Source organism: Oppia nitens, unplaced genomic scaffold (genome assembly GCF_028296485.1).
Source record: "Oppia nitens isolate AA-2021 unplaced genomic scaffold, nextdenovo-longstitch-racon4-pilon3 scaffold4_pilon_pilon_pilon, whole genome shotgun sequence".
In the NCBI taxonomy this organism is placed as follows: Eukaryota; Metazoa; Arthropoda; class Arachnida; order Sarcoptiformes; family Oppiidae; genus Oppia; species Oppia nitens.
In genome coordinates, this window is record NW_026533232.1 from 4,220,746 (window position 1) to 4,240,502 (window position 19,757).

Sequence of the window (19,757 nt, forward strand, 5' to 3'; positions counted from 1 at the left end):
TGGTATACAATCAGTATATGTTATGTTATATACTATATAAATGTGTTAAACATAAGTAGCAAAAGGTCTCAAAGTGTTTGTACAATACGTGTGTCTCTCATGTGTTTCACTGATCGCACAAATTCTGTGTAAAACTTGAGCTCAATATTAAGCAAACTCTGTATTTGTTAACAACTATTATAACACTATTGACATCTCGTGTCTAAACATTAAGTGTTTGTATCGATTCATTTAATACAAGTGTTGAGTTATTGGACTAACTTTAGCACCGATTCTGTGTGTGTGTCAGAGAGAGAGAGAGAGAGAGAGAGAGGAGAGAGAGAGTCGTATAGAGAGAAAGAGAGTCAATGAGAGAGCTATAGAATAGTATTAGAAAGTGTGAGAGAGTTTTAATAAGAGTGGAGAGAGAGAGAGAAAAAAAGAAAAACAATCATTGGATGTGTTGTATGAATGGATGGATCGCCACTTGACGTCTGCGCCTAACTTCGGACGGCTTTACTGAGTCTCGCATCACATCTGAAACTATTTCTTAATTTTCTGATCAATGATTGCATTAATAAGTTAAAGAAAGTCCGCAATGTCTTCATCGGAAAAGAGCGCATCAATTGTATCCAAAGACAGGACTCGAATGATAATCTCAGCCATTGATTGCCTCAAAGGACGCAAAGCACGACCCGATGAGACAAAGATTTGTAATTTTGTTGAGAAGCGCTTCGGAGTCAACAAACAAGAAATTATTGCCGCAATCAAAGATGCGGTGATCGAGGGATCGGTTCTTAAAGTTAAATACAAGGATTCTGTCAGTTATCGAAATCCCTTAAAGTTTAACCAAAAAATGTCAAATCATATCATGTCTTCAACGGACACTATTTGGAACATTAGTCCGCAAACTATGAAACGATTCGTAAGAGAGTTGCGTGTATTGTGTCGTCAGAGACGCGATGGCGTCACAAGACATGAGATTATCGAGTCTTTGAAGAAGAACTGCCACTTCAAAGATCACAACGAGTCTCTTGTCGACAGACTTTTGTGTCGATCTATTCAAACAGGTATTCATTGCCTTTGCTTTTGCTAAATAGCGCGCAAATTGATCCAATTGTTTATTACAGGAACCATAAAACAACTTTCTTCTGGATATTATATAGTTATGTTTGGTAAGCGCTTTATTGGGTCTAAAAGGCGACCGCAACAGTGCATTGCATCGGATAAAGTTTTGAACAAAAACAATATCAATGACAAAAGTGATTGCAATAAAAGTACCATTGATTGCGATTGTTTATTATTATTATAAGTAATATTATAACAATTAATGATTTATTAATTAATATATAGATGTTAATGTGGCAAAAGAATTATTGTTAACTGATCCATTGTCGCCCAACCGTAAAAAAGCAGTACCAGTAATGACACGGGAGAGACCAGTCAGCAAACGAAAGGTAATGAGTTGGTTGTGTTAACACATATGATATTAGATTTAACTAAAGATATTAATAAATTGATTAGAAATTTAAGAAATCTTTGGGACCAGATTTTATAGTGTCTTCTGAAAAGAGTTCACCACATATGAGGGATAGCTTTGAACCGAAGTGTGATTTCTGTCACTTAAAAACTAAATTTACAAAACGCGGCGAAAATGAAGAATCGCTCACTTGTAAGGACTGTAGCGCTAGAGGTATTGAAACTGATTTGTTTAATTATAAAATATCTAATATGTGTTTTATATTAAACATCACTTAAAGCACATCCAAGTTGTATGGGATATAGCAGAGAGTTAGCTGAGAGATCGAGTCTGAGTCCGTGGCAATGCATGGACTGTAAGACGTGTAACATATGTCACGATTCCAGAGACGGTGTAAGTCTTTGTTTATATTTATCTTTGTTTATAATTATTACCAATCATTTGAATCAATTTCAGGAGAATATGTTAGTCTGTGATTTCTGTGACAAAGGATTTCATATGAATTGTCACATTCCGATGGTTCAACTCAAGCCAATTGGTCTCTTGTTTGACCATTATTTCGCTTATTTATTAAATAATAGCTAATTATTTAAATTTATAAACAATTTATGTTTTATTGTTTTTATCTGAAGGCAAATGGGAGTGTAATGATTGCAATACAAACAAAAGCAGTTCAAAAACCTATCAAAATAATGATAATAATAAATCCAACGAAGAAACTGATACTAAGAGGGCTCGAGTTATATACAAAAGAAATTCAGAGACCTCTTGTTCTTCATCGAGCTTTGTCTCCAATTCCAAAGAAAAGTAATTGATTTAATTATCAAAACATTTCATATAAAGCCATTAATCCAATGTTTTTCAGTTACAGCAATGGTTATCCTGATATCATACCTAATCCGCAGAAATGGTCAGCTGATGAAGTCTCACAATTTATATGTGATATCGGTTTCCCCGAACAGTCAATACTGTTCAAAGAACAGGAAATCGATGGCACATCTCTATTGTTGTTAAGACGATCGGATGTATTAACCGGTTTTCACATGAAGTTGGGTCCGGCGCTCAAAATTTATTCGCATATAATGCGTCTCCAAAAAAATGACTGATTTTTGACTTAAAGTCTTTTGTTTTTTTAATTATATAATTTGTTTGTCTTTCCAGTACTATATTCCAGTAGTCAATCAATTGCTGTGTTATTTATTACATAATTGTAATATAAAACCCGTTTAATATAACAGATATTAAAGATTTGTATAACAAAAGTATAAAATTATTCATTATTTTAAATGCAATAACATTAAGGCCGGAGTTTGTAAATATTTTTTCCAAAGAGACGAAAATCGACAGATTGTCGCGCCATCGATGACCCGATGATCAGCCCTCCAGACAACAGTTAATGTGTGTGCTTTCACTATAGTATTGCCATCGTTGCCAAACTTTGGTACAACTTTAATGCCTCCGAGAGCACCGATCTTAACAATTAGATTATTTAGTGTTAGTTTAAATTATATTATCTATTATCACATTATTATACCGCCACTTCTGGTGGTAAAATGATAGGTATACCAAAAAGTCCTCCGATCTGTTTAATTGATTAGTTTAATAATTAATAAATCATTATTTGTATATTTTGATAATAACTTACGGATCCAATATTAGAAAGACTGAAAGTGCCTTTTGATAGATCTTCAGTTGACAACTGGTTATTAGTTCCGAGTTCTTGTAAACGATTTAACTCTTCTGCGATTTCCAAGATGGTTAAGTTCTCAACATTTTTAACATTTGGTACAACCAATCCTTGTTTGGTATCCATTGCAATACCAATATTATGATTAGCTTTATAAGTAATATTTTCACATTTGTCATCAACTGATGAGTTAAGAATAGGAAATTCATTCAAAGCCATTGAAGTGGCTTTTATGAAGAATGGCATATAAGATAATGAAATGGATCTATCTTTTGCCATTTGTTTAATCTTATTTCTCAATTCAACCAATTGGGTGATATCAATATCATCACTTAAACCCAAGTGTGGTATATTCAACGATTGAGTCATAGTCTTTGTCATTGCTTTTTGAATGCCTTTAATCGGTTCGGTTTTATCAGCAAAAACTTTAGACGTTTCTCTGACTTTAGTTTTAGGATTTAGTTTGGATGGCATTTCAGTTTTTGTTTCACTTATTTTATTGTCAATACTTTTAGTTGGTTTTGTTTCGACACTTTGTTTGCTGAGATTCTCGATATGATTGATAACATCTTCCTTAAGAATGCGACCATCTTTTCCGGTGCCCTTCAATGCCTTTAGTTTAATATTATGTTCGGCGGCCAGTCGTCTAACGGCAGGTGTAGTCATCACTTTATCTGTTGTTTGAAAATTGTTATCTTCGGTAGCATTCAGTAAAATCTTAGATGACTTATCCGATTCTTCTTCTAAAATAATGTCCATTTGTTCGTCTGATAAAATTATAATTATAAGTAATTATCAAAATAACTAACAAAGTAATCAAACCATTAGTGGATTCAATTTGAATATCGACCAGAGGTTTACCAACTTTGGCGATGTCATCGATTTGATAGTGAATATGTCTAATGACTCCATCATAACGACTGGTGATAGTAACAGACGCCTTATCGCTCTGTACTTCACATATACTGTCAAACTGTCTGACATTATCGCCGACATTAACGTACCACTCTTTGATCGTCACTTCGCCGATACCCTCACCGATATCTGACAGAAGAAACGGAACTACTTCTGATGCAAATCGATCTGAAAATTAAAAAATGAGTACAAATATTGGTTAAAATCTATATATAGATACTAACGAAAACTTTGATGAAACAAATGTTTTGTTAAATGTGTTACATCTGATCCCTTGACAACACTTGTTTGCAATCTATTAAATTGACTCACATTTCGATTACATATAAAACTATTGTTAGCTAACACTCTATTGTGAAGTACAAGAAGTTTACAAGAGTTTTCAAATGAAGACAAAGTTAGTCTTCGAGTGCAAAGCCGTCTACAAAATGCCATTTCGGATCAATTTTGATGGTTTCATATAAATAGATATAAAAAACGATAAACATTTGCTTTCAATCAATCATTTCAATGATTTTCATTTATTGAAAACAATTTTTTTTAACAAAAACTGTTTAGTAATTAGTTGTCTATAAATCAGATATTTAGCACACATTCACTGTATTAATGTCTCATTTTGACGTCACTATGCCTTCAATGGTATGAAAAAACATTAGAAATTGATTTAACTGTTTCTTGTATTAATTGAATGATTCAATTGAAGACAATTTGATACAAAATGCCACTAAATTATTATTATTTATATTATCATATATTTTGATTGTCAATTAACAGGTCATATAGTAGTGGTCATCCATAATATAAATATCAAATATCAAGGTCTCTATCTCTACATTACAAGGTCTGTCATACTTTTACAGTGAACCCCAAACTTGTTTCTAATATCAAAACTTGTGATCAAATATATAATAACAGATTTATTAAATTAAATCAATGAAATAATTATAATTTATGTTATATACACTTATATTTGAATTTTATTCATCAATATTATTATGATTTTAATATCGAATTTGAAATAATTTTTTTTACATTCAAACAAATTATAATTTTCTACAATATTTATAACAAAACAATTTATTAATATACAAATAATTCGTATTTAAGTCAAGAAATGATAGTTAATAACAATTACTATATGTATATTATATATATATAATTAATAATAATAATTCACATGAGATACAATAGCATTTTGTTGCCAAATTTTAATGTTAATAAATAAACAAATAGCACATGTGTTGACATAATTAATTAAACTATTTTAAATCATCGTTCAATTATCATACAGTATCTACTTTTAAACAAATGTATGATAAAACTTAATAGTTTGTTAAAAATATATATAAATTGAATAATAATTGTATATGATATAATCAATATTATTAAATTAAATTAATGTACCATCAATTAAAATAATTTACAAATAATATTAATAAATCAAATATCATATATATATATATATATATATATATTTAAAAACGCTAAAATAGTTAATTTAGTAAATAAACTTTATACACATATATTTCTTTAAAATATTAAATGTAAATCGATGTTCATTTTATATTATAAGTAATTACAAACAATTAATGCAATAGATAACATTATAACTCGTATGAATTAAGTAAAATAAGTTGGTTTATAAATTTATGTATTATATAATACAACTAAAAATTTAGGATAACAGATATTTATAGTGTTTTATGGTTTCACCGGTTATAATCAATAATATTGCTAAATAACAAATTGTTTTAGAGAACAATGTTTTATGAAATATAACAAAATTTCTCACAATATGTCTATATATACAGTATAATGTATACAATCATTTAAGTGAAATCAAACACCAATAGCTTAAATACTAATTATTTAATATAAAAATTAATTAAATAGTAGCTGAAAGTCAAACCAGTTATCATTTGTTAAAATTGCTTTTCGATGAAGTGCTCAATGATTTAGATGTCAGACGATTTGATGTCTTCTTTTTGTCAGAAGATGTCTGTTTAAAGACATTTTTAGTATTAGATGAGATACTTGTAGTGGTTGAAGATGTTTTGCCAGTCTTTGTGCTAATCACTGAACTGCAACTACTATTTGCAGTACTACTAGTGCTCAAACTGGAGTTGTGTTTGACTTGTTGTACCTCAGATACGACAATATTTGACTTATTTAATGATTCATGTCTTTGAATACATGTGTTTCGCAAGTCCGACACTGAACTGTCACTTTGCTTTAGTTTAAAAGATGACTGTTTTGGTGATATTTGACAACAACCCGGTTGTTCACATTTTTCTAATTTATTTATGTTAGTCATTGAGAGATTGCTTTGCTTTTTAATTGATTCCATCATTATCTTAGTTGTTGAGGGCGGACATGAAGCCAATGCCAGTGGAGAACTGGTTAACGAATCTCTCTTCAATTTGACGACATATGAACCGTTATTATCAGATGAGGTATTTATTAATTCTGGAGAAGCACTTCGTTGTAATGAATGCATTCCATCGCCAGCATTGGTTCGCATCGTATCGCTTGGAGTCAAGAGATTATTAGTAATTGGCAACAAATTTGACGTTAATTTGACTCCCGAAGAGTTCTTTTGAAGTACATATGTTTGTGTGATTTGTGAGTTACCAATTTGGTGATGAACAGGGAATGCAAGCGGAGATGGAGACCGTGAGGTCGGTGATGTGGCCTGAAGTGTATTGACAGTGGGAGACACACCTTGAGTTCGGGCCAAAGGAGAGAGAGGAATGTGTCCGCAGGACTTGCGTCGAGGAGATCGAAATGTTTGAATGAGTTTATGTTTGAGACCGTGAAGACTAGAAGGTCTGGTATTACTGGCGGGAGAGTTGGGAGCGGAATTAGTTGGGGAACTGTCAACTGATGAATTGCCAGTTGTATTGGATGAATCAGACTGAGAACATGTGGTAAATCGATAGGCAGGGGTTGAGACGGTTGAAGTGGTTGTTGGTGTACTGGTAACGGGACTATCGATTGACATATTAGCTAATGTTTTGTGTAATGATTGACAGCTTCGACTCGGAGTTATTTGCTGCGCTCCCAATGGCACAGCAGGTGGTGTAAGTGGTGTCAACTGCGGCGATCCACCCGAAGTATTAATAACTAATTGATTCATTTCAACACTGGCTCTCTTAGAGCTAAGTCTTCTAAATAAAGAAGATCGACGTCTTTTATCAGAATCACTTCGTTTAACGTGATTTGATTTGACATTCTTGTGATGTTTATTAGCGCTGACCGGTCTTCGGGCCATTTTGCTTGTATGTGGATTTCGTTTGCGACCATTAGCTTTGATACTCGTGTTCTCCAACGGTGTCGTTCTTATATTGACTTTATCTCCACCCGATAAAACCAATTGTAAAACTTGTGGATGGAGTAAACCAGTGATGGGCTCACCATTGATATGAGTTATAAGATCGCCAGGTCTTAAGCCGGCTTCAAAAGCTGGGCTATTATTTTCAACGGCTAATACTAAATGATTGACTATAAAATAATCAGATTCTCCATAATATACTCGAATAGCTTTAAGAGTAAACCCGAAACCTCGGGGTCCTTTACGCAATATTATCGGTGGCTTAAGTTGAGCCGCTAATGAACTAAGTTCTCGATTTGGTGAGGCATCGCGTGAACTGGTAGTCGATCCACCAGACGATGTAGCGGCCAAAGAATTGATGCGCGCAACTGATGTGTCGTCAGATGATATGATTAGCGATAAGCCAGAAGCTGAGGCAGACTTGATGACTGCTCTGGACCGCGTTGGTTGTTTCAATGGAGATACAGTAGGAATCGACATTTTAGTTGATACCGATTGTCCCGACTGTGGATTGTATGGTACGTCAGATTTTCTTCTGTAAATATTCTTCTCATCACTTGATGTGAGACATTCATCGAGTGGCGTCAACTCTTTGATTAGTGATGGCAAAACATTGGTGTCTTCATATAATGCTGACGTATCGTCAACACTGAATGAAAACTTCGGTAACGAGTCTTTTGCTATACTCAATGGCTTTCGTTTTCGTTGAGTTTGTGGAGAAAAGTCTTCTGATTCCGTTTGTGATGAATCCCGTGAATCGAGAGTGCTTTGAGTTTTATGTTTATAAAATTTAACACTTCCTATCCTAAGACTCGATCCTTCAATCATCAATTGTTCATCAGTTATACTCATAGATCTAGAAATAGCTGAATCAGATTTAGTAGAACTGGCCCGAGGTTTGCAAACACTTGTAATTTCCTCTTTAAGAGATGTTGAAGAGGTTGACAATCGAAGTTTATTTTCTTGTTCTAAAATATTGTCAACTCTTGAACATACTTTACGATATCTGGGAGAACATGAAGAAAAGCTTCCAAATAAAGAGCTATCATCAGTGTCTTCCATGTCTTCAGAATCAGCACATTCGTGGTTATAACGTTCTGCGCGACTATCAAAATAACTGGTATCATCTTCTCCATCAAGTTGTGGTACAAATTCTGCTTTTTGTCGAAGTAATGCTTCCCAATTAATTCCGTCAAAAAATGAATGTTCTTTGACTTCATGAGCTCCACCAGCGCCTAACCTATCAATAGGATTGTGTTGCAAAAGTTGATTTATAATATCTTTGGAATCATCATTCATAGACCAATCATCTTCATCAGGCCATTCAATCTCGTCATTGATGACGTGTGCAAATAACTCTTCAGGTGTATCACCAAAGAAAGGGACACAACCAATGAGAAACTCATAAAGTATGACACCTAACGACCACCAGTCAACTGTACGACCGTATCCTTGTCTGAGAATCACTTCGGGTGCCAAATATTCAGGAGTTCCAAAAACTTGTTTATCTGTAAATTGTTTGGTCTCCCGATCGAGATATCCTTCAGACAAACTTGTGGCCAAATTCATTAAACCCATTTTGGATAATCCAAAGTCAGTTAACTTTATGTGACCCAAAGCGGTTATTAATAGATTATCCGGTTTCAAGTCTCTGTGAACAATACCAAAGCTGTGAAGATATTCAACAGCTAATACAGTCTCTGCAAAGTAAAGACGAGCCAAATCAAGAGGAAATGGTCCCATATTTTTGAGAAGAGTGGCACAATCGCCGCCCTCCACGTACTCCATAACCAAACATAAGTAGCGTTTAGTTTCAAAACTACAGAACATTGAAACTACAAATGGATTATCAGTAAAACTCATGATATCTCGTTCAGCAAATACTTGTTCCACTTGATTACGTAAAAGTAGATTCTGTTTATTAATCTTTTTCATAGCAAACCTTTGTCTCATTTGTTTATGTCTAACTAGATGTACGGCACCGTAAGCACCGTTACTAATCAATTTGATTGTCTCGTAGTCATCCTCTGAGGGGGGTTTTGTCACTTCAGCACTCTTTTCAGTTGACTCTATATCTACTTCGTTGATATCTTTTGTTTCTAAATCTCCCATATCTGGGGAAAGGTCTGCTAATGGATCTCTATTGAGACCTAACTTATTGATAATATATTGCGGAACAGAAACTTTTATGCCTTGAGCTGACTTTGCCTGTCCCTCAGCGGCCTCTAATAAACGATAAAATTCTTCTGGATCAAATTCAAGACATTCAAGTAGTCGCGCGGGACGGGAGACAATGATTAGAAATCTCTTAACGAGTAAACATAATTGATTTGCTGCTATCTGTGACTTTTCGCGACACTATAGCAATAAATTTAATAATAATAATAATATAAACAAATTCTTGCAAAATATTAGTAATTAATACAAACCTCAACTAAAAGTTTCTCTAAATTTTCAGACAATTCACAAAAGTATTGAGATGTGATGAGCTTATCTTTTGACTTTTCAAGACAATCTTTAGCCAATCCTATTACCTGATGGTGAGCAAAGCGGAACACTGCATCAGATGCTGCTGACGACTCGATATCATCGATATTCATCTGATCCGCAATAAATTTAGATAATTTTTCTTCCATTTGTTGAGTAGCCTTTGGAAATCTTTCTTTATATAGATTATTCATTAAAATCCTTTCGTTGTCAGTACTGGGAGATCGAACAGGACTACTGAGACTACGAGAACGAGGCCTAACCATTGGTGAGAGAGATCGTATCTCATCGTCATATCCAGTATTGCTATCATTACTACTGAAATGTTGAGCCGTTTCTAAATTTAGTATCTTATGGTGATGTGTATGCTGTAGAAGATTATGGTTAGTGTGATGACAACAGTGATGTAAATGATGAGTATGTGTTACAGGTGTGTGTGCGGACTCTTCATGAGATAAATGGCACAATTGGTGTAGTTTTTCTTGTGAAGAGCACTGAGACTTAATATTTTAATAAAATAATAAAAAATAATAAGATATAATAAAAATTGAAAAATTATTGATAGCTTACATTAGAACTATTTGGTGTATTAGTGCCGTAACCCGATGACGACGGCAATGAAGCCACTGACCAACGGCGTCCTTCAATCTTCCTGTTGGCCGTAAACACAAAGTGTGTCGACGGAGACATATTCCGCGGACTGTCTACTGGACTGCCTTTTAGTATCAAAACATATATCAATCAAATCAATTGTCATTATATTTCTAAATGAATCAATTGATTACTTTGTGGTAATGGAGATCTGGGTAGTGTTGGTGATGTAATCGGGATGAGGCTTTTACGGGCTGCACATCGACTATAAAATAATTACATTAATATAATCAATAAAATAAATAAATTATATTATTTAATACTTACTGTGCTTTTCTTGTTGTGTTTGCCTCCTTCTGTCATAAGACAAAACATTTAATTCATTACTTAATTATAAATAAAGAGCAATATATATATATATATATATAAAATGTCAAAAAGCATTTTAAATGATTATTTAAGTGTTTAAATTTGTCATTTCAAGCATAACTATTATTTGAAAAAAGCACTGAATGTAAAATTAGCAAACTTTTAGCAAATAAAAAGTCAAAAACTCATTTGCGATTTGCTTTTACATTTGGCATCGTCTCTGCTTTGCTCTAATACTTTGTCTATTGATTATTGATTACACATTCAACTACTCTATAAAACAATTTCAATGTCAATCTATTTGTTGCATCTTTAAGATAATAATTATCATTTTGTAAGCAAAACATAAAAAACATAAAAAATCATTTATTATTAATGGTGTTACTATCAATTGTTAAATAGAGTATATAGCTTAACATTGTTATGATAAACATTTACAATTTATTTATATAAATAATATAGTTTTTAACGTTAATATTTTATTTTAATGAAACAAATTAAATTACATTTTAAATTAATACTGGTCTATAAAAAATAGTAGTGCAAAGTATTAAAGATATATAAAATAATTGTATTATATACGGTATAGTCTCTTAATTTATAAGTTACAAAATAGGTACTAAACTAAAATTTATGAACCTATTAAAAACTTAAAACTATTACACTTAAACAATAAAAATTACAATAAATCCTATTTTATTAATTATATCTCTCATATTGGTTAGTGGTTAATGTGATTATAAAATTGAAATAATTTCATTATTTATATATTTGAATTAAAATGTAGTAATAATTTTATAACTTGTAAAAAACATCATAAACTTTCAAGTTTATAAAATTGATTGACTCACACCCCTTAAAATTAAATTTATAACTGATATCTATTTTTAGAGTACCTAATCATATAAAAGTATATTAAAACATTAGACAATACATTATTTTATCATAAATTTCTAATAATTATCTATCTTTTTATAAAATATAGTGTTAATAGTAAATAAATCTTTGCGCAAAGATAAAAGTTGATAATCATATTAATTAAAAAATATTAATATCAAATCAGATAACATATGATAAATTTGCAAAATAAATTCAACTTATTTATATTGGGTTAAAAATTAATAAAAATAATTTGTTTTAATCTATGAATTTCTACATATCTGAATATTATTCTGTGAATTCTAAGAATATTCTAAAATCTAATTGTTATAATTAGTGTCATATTTATTAATATTGTATAACTTTACAATATTAATGCTCAAAAATCTATTATCAAATAATTATAATTATATAACTTTTTCATATCAATGAAAATAAAATACTAGAATATTAGATAAGTAAACATTTTATAGTATTTAAAATTAATTAACTTAAAATCATAACTTATATATATTGCAACTTTAATTAAACAAATAAAGTGAAATACTATTGAAAATATATATTTGAAACAATTAAATATTAACTGTTATTAATACAAAACACAAATTAATATTATATTTATAGAACTTATTAACATTTTAATATCTTGTACTTAGTTATACAAGATATACAAACAACTATATTATCTTAATATTTGATTTTAATTATAAAAGTTACAAAAATTACAAATATAAGTTTGACCTGAATTTAATAATTTTAAATAGTTTAAATATAAGTTAACATTTGGTTAAAATTATTTTATAATATTAATATTACAACACATCTTATTTATTAAATTTATAAATATTTTAATCAATTTACTGTTTTTATTATATTTGTTTTGGTTTGTGATATTAAAAATTATAATTTAATAATATATGGAATTATGTAAATATTTTTAATTTTGGCAATATTTAATTAAAGTTATAACAAATTACATGCAATTGTCTCTATTTATAAACTATCTAAGAGTTAACAAAATTGAAACGAAGTTTGTTTTATGGACACCTTTTGTCTTAATCAATAAAATTGTTAATAATATAATCAAAAAATCATTAAAATAATGGGTGTCCGAGGGGTGGTGTTAGGGTGTAACCAACGTCATCAACATATTAATAGCACTTGTAATGTCAAAAGAGCTCTTTAATAAAATTTATACACAAAAAGCTAATGTCGATAATTTATAATTATTATAATAAATGATAAGTTAAGTTAAGATTTGTTTATTTATTCAATCTATATTAGTGTCAATGCTATTACATCCAGCATTCAAACCAAATTCAATTTTGTTTCATTAATGACTTGACTTAAAACAATAACAAAAGATCACATAATTAATAATTATTTTTAAATAAATTAAAATTTATGTACCGGTTTTAAAAGGTTAAAATAGCAAATGTTATTTTAAATAAATTACAAATTATTCATATATTTGGCATCAATTTTTAGGCAAACATGTATTAATACTTTATATGCATTACATATAATTAATACTTCCTTTTAATTGCAATTTTAATTGATTTTAAAGAGAGTATCACTACTTATAATTGATAAGTATTTCTAAATATGTTTAATATTTCCTTAAGAAACGGTAAATAAAATATTATAAAATATATGATTTGTTTAACTCACTTGAGATTTAATTACAATGATTTGTTAGGTATATATATATGTTATACCGATAATAGTAGACAAAATTAATTGATATATAAAGTGATATATTTATAATAATTATAATGTCTTACTAATGTTGTGGACAATGATGGAGCCGATTGACCCATAAGTGATGACCGGAATCGCACCAAATTGCATGTCTCACCTAATCGTATAATCATAATATATATGACATTATTATCGGTTAAGTGATATATCATTTGCAGATAACATACCTGAAGAGACAACATTACTGACAGATCCACTGTTTGATAGATTATGATAGTTGAGTGTCGATAGACTATCACGTCTTCGTCGAGAAATCTCAGTATTGGATAATTGTCTGCCAAATGAAGTTCGCGATCGATACCGATGTAAGGGATGACAAACATGCGATGTATGGCCACTGTGCGGGTCGTCCATCGTATCGGCCATCGAGCGACTCATATTAGTGTCGGTATGTGTTGTAATGTGTGATGTCTGGACACTAATCAATGGATCCAATCGATGGATGTCTTCATCCATTTTATATAATACATGTATTTATATATTGCAGACAATAGTGAACTCCAATACTGTATTATATACTGTATTATACACTGAGTTGACTCAAACCATAAACACTACCAAACATTGTGTCACTCATTGGCGTCAATACAACAACACATACAACGCATGACATAACACTAACTTCAATGACACGCCTCATACAACTCATATACTATCACTACATTTGATCCATATTTACACCAATTATGAGACCTTACTATCGTCCCATTGTCACCATTTGTCGACATATGTCTTCACAAGCAAAAGGTAATCATTTGAATGTGTTATTATTGATAACATTAACTGCAATGTATGCTTAATATCACTTTATAACCGATAGGATCGACTCCCAAGTCATCGACCGGTTCTACCAAATCTCAATCAACTACATCGACACCAACGGCCACATCGAGTGGTCAGATAGACGACGGCACGTATAAGTCTCCCGAATATTACGGTCATGATATCAATACTTTCTATGATCTGATGGTAACTCAGTCTAAATACAGACTCACACAACCATCAAATAAGTCGTGATTTAATAGATAATGCAATCAATTAAATGCCAATTAACTTATGTATAAACAATTGTAGATTTTATTCAATGATTTTACAATTCAAGTGACAAATTTCAATCCAAAGTGATATTAAAAAATAAAATATTTAGATATTTGTAAAATACAAATGACTTATTAGACTCAATATAGTAAATGTATATAAATATAATATACCGTAGAAATGATTACAAATAAAGACAATAAAACTTAGCATAAAAATAAAATTTATAATTATTTGTAGTAATTTGGTTATTGCCTTAATAAATACCATAAAAACAATTTTGGCATAAAATTGTTGATACAATTTAAGGCACTTATAAATCTCATAATAAGTATGTTTTAATTAAATTGTGCGCTTAATTCAAGCGCTGATACGTTTATCGTCTTCACCCGTAGTGAATGAACTGTAAAATGTCGGCTAAAATTAAAAATATATTATTAGCGGAAATTTGTTAAATAAATTTAACATTAAATGATTTTACTCTCTCATCGATGGTAAGGTCTTCAAGACTTCGAGTTAAATCGTCTTCAGTTCTATTTTGTCGAGTTTCGTCGTCCTCCGACTCTGAAGACTCATTTATGTCTACAGTTTTATTATCCATTTGCGGTAACTTAACAATACCAGCACTTTGTGTATTAGCGTTAACTTTATCGCTATAATTGTATGTATTATCTCTTATACTACTAGTTCTTTGTTTTCCCAATTTATCAAAACAACCGTTACAGACACGAACTGGTTTTGAGGACTGATTCGGTATAAGAAACTTGTTTTTCGAGCAGTGGCCACAAACAACATCACCACAACTACGACAATGATGCTGAATAGCAATTGATATATTATAAATGGTATCCAAAGATATAATTTTTTAAAAACATACCCTTCTGTTAATGACAGTAAACTGAGATTTTCTACAATGCATACAAAAAGTGGTCGCACTATCGGGTTTCTAGTGGTAATACAGTCATAATATTATAATAATTCAAAGCAAATCATATATCAAATCACAGTCTTACCCAAACCGCCGCGTGTTCAGACGCCGGACGATTACCAGCTTTCAAAATAAATCAAAACAACATTAATCCACTAATTTGTATTCATTTTCATGTGATTTACTTCTGTTGATGAGTTCTTCTACACATTTATTGATGTGTGCCATCCATTCAACTTTTTCAGTGCCTGTGGCTGCGTATACAGCAAATGATTTGGTCGGTGTCTTAATAAGCCAACCATACTTGAGATCTGATTGATCGCTCAATATTAATACATTTCAATTACGGTACTATAGATAATAAAGTGTATGTGACATACTGTCCTCATCGGGAAGATTCTCAAGTTTGACATTTTCCAGAGGAATAATGTGTTGACGATTGTATTTCTTCTTATTTATGATTATACTTCCGTAGACAAGAATATCATTGAAGAGGAATACCTGACGTGGTTTCAACTTTTTGCGACAACTTTTTGTTAAAATTCCTATTTGTAAGCAAACAATCATAATATTCATTATATTAAATAATAATATCAAATAATAACATATATATATGTTATACCCTCTCCTACGAGTACACGTCCAGGTATTGCCAAAGGCTATAAAAGTGATAATATTTATATAAAATGGTATAAATAAGTCATAATTAGTACACATATATCATATTAATATAAGTTAATTACAGTTAAATCTATAATAACTTCAATTTAATTAATTATTTACGTTAATATTTTTTTACAAGTATTGTATCAGTTTGTCATTAAGTTGAAGTCAAGTAATGAAATGATTAAATTAAAGATAATTAATGATTACCACTCCTGAGATGCCGAAGCAGTTCTCCACGTGTTGTATACGCCGAGCATTGGCCTCACTATTGACTATAATTAATGGTAACTATCATTAAATGGTTGTCTTATTTGGTCAATACTTATACTTATTATTAGTTATTATCAAATGTTAAAACAAATGTCATTTTAAATATCAATACCGAGTCTGTCAACCATTGAAGTGATAGTCTATGTTGTCAACTGTTGATGTGTTGATATGTAAAGTGAATCAAATTAGTGATAATTGAAGAGTTGATACAAACAGTTGTTTCATTGATTGTAATAATATTAGAGTTCATGTGTTTTGTTATAAAGCTATACATAAATGGCTTGTATTGAGTCATACATACACTCATACTATACGACAATCTAGTGTTTAGTCAATCAAATCAATGCATTAATCATTTAAAATACTCCCCTATTATGACAAACACTTTAACTATTGATTTAAATATTAACACATTTACTGATTATTATTATTATATAATCAATTTTACTGTTAATCTCACTATTCAATAGTGCTATCAAATGAAACAACATTTTATTAAAATATTCATTATTTCATAAACACTAACTTATAAAAAGTATGATTTAATTTTAAATTAGTTTATTTTATCGATACATATCAACATATATTAAAATTTATTATCAATTATTAAAAATATTTTTATAGTGATTTCATGATTATCATGTTTTTTAATGATATAATTATGAAAATTAAATAATCATATAGTTTTAACAATATAGATTAAAGGTAATTAATAAAACAACTTTTTATTTTTAAATAAAACTGGACTTTAATTTATCAATATATTTAATGTACAGTTACTGTAATTATGTTATTTTATTTGATGATAAAATGACGAATTTACTTTAAGACACTTATAATATGAAAATAATATTATAATAAATTAATTATCAAAATTTTGATAGAAATGATGAAATGTGAGAAAAATAATTATTTGGACTTTTTGGTTATAGTGCCAAACGCTGAGATCACTGTTGGCTTAGTGCCGGTCGCTGTGGTCACAGGTATGACAACTTGAGGTCGCATAAGAGTGATTGACTGAGTGGTCGACACATTACTCGGTAAATCCCATTTACTTTTCTTTTTGGTCGATTCATTGGTGTCACCCGTCGGTCCCTTTTTTGTACCCGACATGAACTCAACTTTAGTCCTCTCTTTTCTATCCTTTTCTCTCCTATCCATGTCTTCCTTCTGACGTTTAGCTAATTCTTCATAAAACGATTTCTCAGTCCAAATGTGTGGATTGTAAACATCGGGCGGATAATTAGTGGCCATTTCATCGATATCGCAGTACGCGATCAACTTCTCATAGATACTTGGATTTCGAAAGTCTTTACGTCTTTGAATAATAGTAGTCATATTTGATCCCATTTTCATCTTGTAGTGTAATCTTTCTATTTTTTCTTGTAATGATTTCGAGCACTTTTCTATCGGTTCCAATGGTATAACAATCTGGTCATCAGTTTTACCAAACAGTGATTTATGAAAAGTGATGGGAGAAGTGCACCGATCGTCGTCCAACTCTTGTGTCTGACATTTGTCTTCTTCATAGACATCATCTCTCATTTGTTCATCAAATGAATGTCTTTTATCCAATGAGTCTATTGATTGAAACATTGACGGAGAGTTAGTGCGGCTCTCGGCGGCCAAATCGGACACAATTGATGTAATATTGACTTTGTCTTCATTGCTATCTCTGTCCGATTCGTTGTCCTCAGAGTCTGAATAAATTGTTGTCAATGAAGACAATGCTGTCGATTGTTTCAAATGAGACGACATTTCCAACCAATTGATCACTTATTACAACATTTATTATAATATTGATTACAACAACACATTTGCAATAATTTATTCATAGATGGCATCACTTTCTATACACAAACTATTTATTGATTCAATACATTCAATGCATTATTAATATTATTATTTTATTAACATTTATCAGTTCACTACTACTGTATCTAACATTACATATATTACTGTACGGTATATACTGTATGGTAAACATTGTACACATTATAGACCAGGCGATATCACGATTATTATACGGTCCCTTACTTAAAAACATAATTACTGACCAAGATAAAAAACAAAAAAATTATAATACACAAATTTAATAACCTTTTTTATATAATATTAAATAAAATATACCACTTAATTAAAATTAATATGTAACAGTGTATTTGAGCTAGATGAAATATATTATAATAAACCATAAGCTTCGACAATGCATTTTAATCAAAAGTAATCAGAAATCACTTGAATGATAACCAGTGTTATAGACTCTATTTAATACATAATAATAATAATTATAAGTTTAAATATTCAATAGATTTAAGTATATTTAATATTATTGTATTAAATCCTTAAAATGATTTAATAATTGAAATATTATGGATTACAAACTTAAACCAATTTTACAAACCAAACCCGAAACACAAAAACATTAATCTAAAAATAAAATTATCAAGTTAGTTTTTTGTGGTTAATTTCCCATTTCATATAATTAATGTTGGTATTATTATAAAGATTTTTAAAAATCTATAAATTTAGATTTTATTTATATTGTAACGGACCAAAAAACAAATAATTATATTTTGCAACAAATATAGAAAACAAATAATACAAAAATAATAGTCTAAAATAAATTTTTAAATTACATTTACATTTTCTATAAATTTTTATAAACTGTATATCCAATAATTTTTTATTGATAAATAATTAGATAATCTTTTAAAATTTATAAAAATAAAGGAATTTTATTTATTTATAATTATATTTCACAAAAATGTATAATGGTCAATTTGACTATTTTATCATTCGGTAATCAAAAGTGTATTTATTATAAATTTTTATAGTTTTAATTAAGTATGTAATACTAATTTTGGTTTCAATTAAAATGATATTAAATAATAACAAAATCGTTTAACAAAGTAATAATAAAATTAATAACTTTGATCTCTAAAAATATTTGTGTGAATCGACACTATCTTTGCTAATATTGTGATTTTGTAATATAAAGTATGAAAAATGTATAGAAATATAAAAAATTATTGTATTAATGGTATACTCTATTGATAGCTAACATAATATTAATTGATATAAATATACAGACATTCATTTTTCAAATTTTATTTTATTTGATAAATATAAATATTATTTATATATTTCATAAATTGTTTTGTTTGTTATTTCATAGTCAGCTAATATTAAATAATTTGTTAATAATTATAAATCTGTTACAAATGTAAATTTAGATATCGTATCCAATAACTTATATGTCATATCAAGTGATAAAAAGATTATTGATTGTTAAGCTTCAAAATGTGATTATAAAATGTTGATTAAATCCAACAAATGTATTATATGTTTATTATAAAACTACCAGTGCTTTACT

At 29.8% G+C, this 19,757-nt stretch overlaps 6 protein-coding genes across 7 annotated transcripts; 2 read left to right on the forward strand and 4 right to left on the reverse strand.

Moving 5' to 3' along the window:
• Positions 1-275: 275 nt before the first annotated feature.
• Positions 276-2,572, forward strand: LOC128960005 (histone acetyltransferase KAT6A-like). Its single transcript, XM_054306064.1, has 8 exons — positions 276-1,049; positions 1,110-1,256; positions 1,333-1,436; positions 1,504-1,672; positions 1,740-1,852; positions 1,916-1,997; positions 2,092-2,266; positions 2,325-2,572. Exons 1-8 carry the CDS (start codon positions 578-580, stop codon positions 2,563-2,565), a joined length of 1,503 nt encoding a protein of 500 aa, XP_054162039.1. The 5' UTR covers positions 276-577; the 3' UTR covers positions 2,566-2,572.
• Positions 2,573-2,654: 82 nt separating this feature from the next.
• On the reverse strand, positions 2,655-4,905 carry LOC128960004 (lipoamide acyltransferase component of branched-chain alpha-keto acid dehydrogenase complex, mitochondrial-like). The gene is made up of 5 exons (XM_054306063.1): positions 4,286-4,905; positions 3,969-4,229; positions 3,105-3,913; positions 2,994-3,041; positions 2,655-2,931 (listed from the first exon to the last, which is right to left on the reverse strand). Exons 1-5 carry the CDS (start codon positions 4,494-4,496, stop codon positions 2,737-2,739), a joined length of 1,524 nt encoding a protein of 507 aa, XP_054162038.1. The 5' UTR covers positions 4,497-4,905; the 3' UTR covers positions 2,655-2,736.
• A 1,069-nt stretch (positions 4,906-5,974) lies between these two features.
• Positions 5,975-14,015, reverse strand: LOC128960003 (microtubule-associated serine/threonine-protein kinase 3-like). 2 transcript variants are annotated; one of them, XM_054306061.1, is made up of 8 exons: positions 13,647-14,015; positions 13,503-13,576; positions 10,798-10,826; positions 10,665-10,735; positions 10,450-10,595; positions 10,308-10,379; positions 9,822-10,247; positions 5,975-9,750 (listed from the first exon to the last, which is right to left on the reverse strand). In XM_054306061.1, the coding sequence occupies exons 1-8, from the start codon at positions 13,933-13,935 to the stop codon at positions 5,977-5,979; spliced, it is 4,881 nt and encodes a 1,626-aa protein (XP_054162036.1). In that variant the 5' UTR covers positions 13,936-14,015; the 3' UTR covers positions 5,975-5,976. The 2 variants fall into 2 exon arrangements, with proteins under 2 accessions (XP_054162036.1, XP_054162035.1); XM_054306060.1 differs by having other exon boundaries at positions 9,822-10,379.
• A 60-nt stretch (positions 14,016-14,075) lies between these two features.
• LOC128960007 (NADH dehydrogenase [ubiquinone] flavoprotein 3, mitochondrial-like) lies at positions 14,076-14,605 on the forward strand. The gene is made up of 2 exons (XM_054306066.1): positions 14,076-14,226; positions 14,300-14,605. Exons 1-2 carry the CDS (start codon positions 14,166-14,168, stop codon positions 14,494-14,496), a joined length of 258 nt encoding a protein of 85 aa, XP_054162041.1. The 5' UTR covers positions 14,076-14,165; the 3' UTR covers positions 14,497-14,605.
• Positions 14,606-14,821: 216 nt separating this feature from the next.
• Positions 14,822-16,700, reverse strand: LOC128960006 (pleckstrin homology domain-containing family F member 2-like). The gene is made up of 9 exons (XM_054306065.1): positions 16,494-16,700; positions 16,319-16,383; positions 16,068-16,104; positions 15,826-15,990; positions 15,631-15,756; positions 15,531-15,568; positions 15,395-15,463; positions 14,999-15,334; positions 14,822-14,934 (listed from the first exon to the last, which is right to left on the reverse strand). Exons 1-9 carry the CDS (start codon positions 16,507-16,509, stop codon positions 14,878-14,880), a joined length of 909 nt encoding a protein of 302 aa, XP_054162040.1. The 5' UTR covers positions 16,510-16,700; the 3' UTR covers positions 14,822-14,877.
• A 518-nt stretch (positions 16,701-17,218) lies between these two features.
• LOC128959699 (SAP30-binding protein-like) lies at positions 17,219-18,199 on the reverse strand. The gene has a single exon (XM_054305702.1). The coding sequence runs from the start codon at positions 18,137-18,139 to the stop codon at positions 17,291-17,293; it is 849 nt and encodes a 282-aa protein (XP_054161677.1). The 5' UTR covers positions 18,140-18,199; the 3' UTR covers positions 17,219-17,290.
• Positions 18,200-19,757: the final 1,558 nt, after the last annotated feature.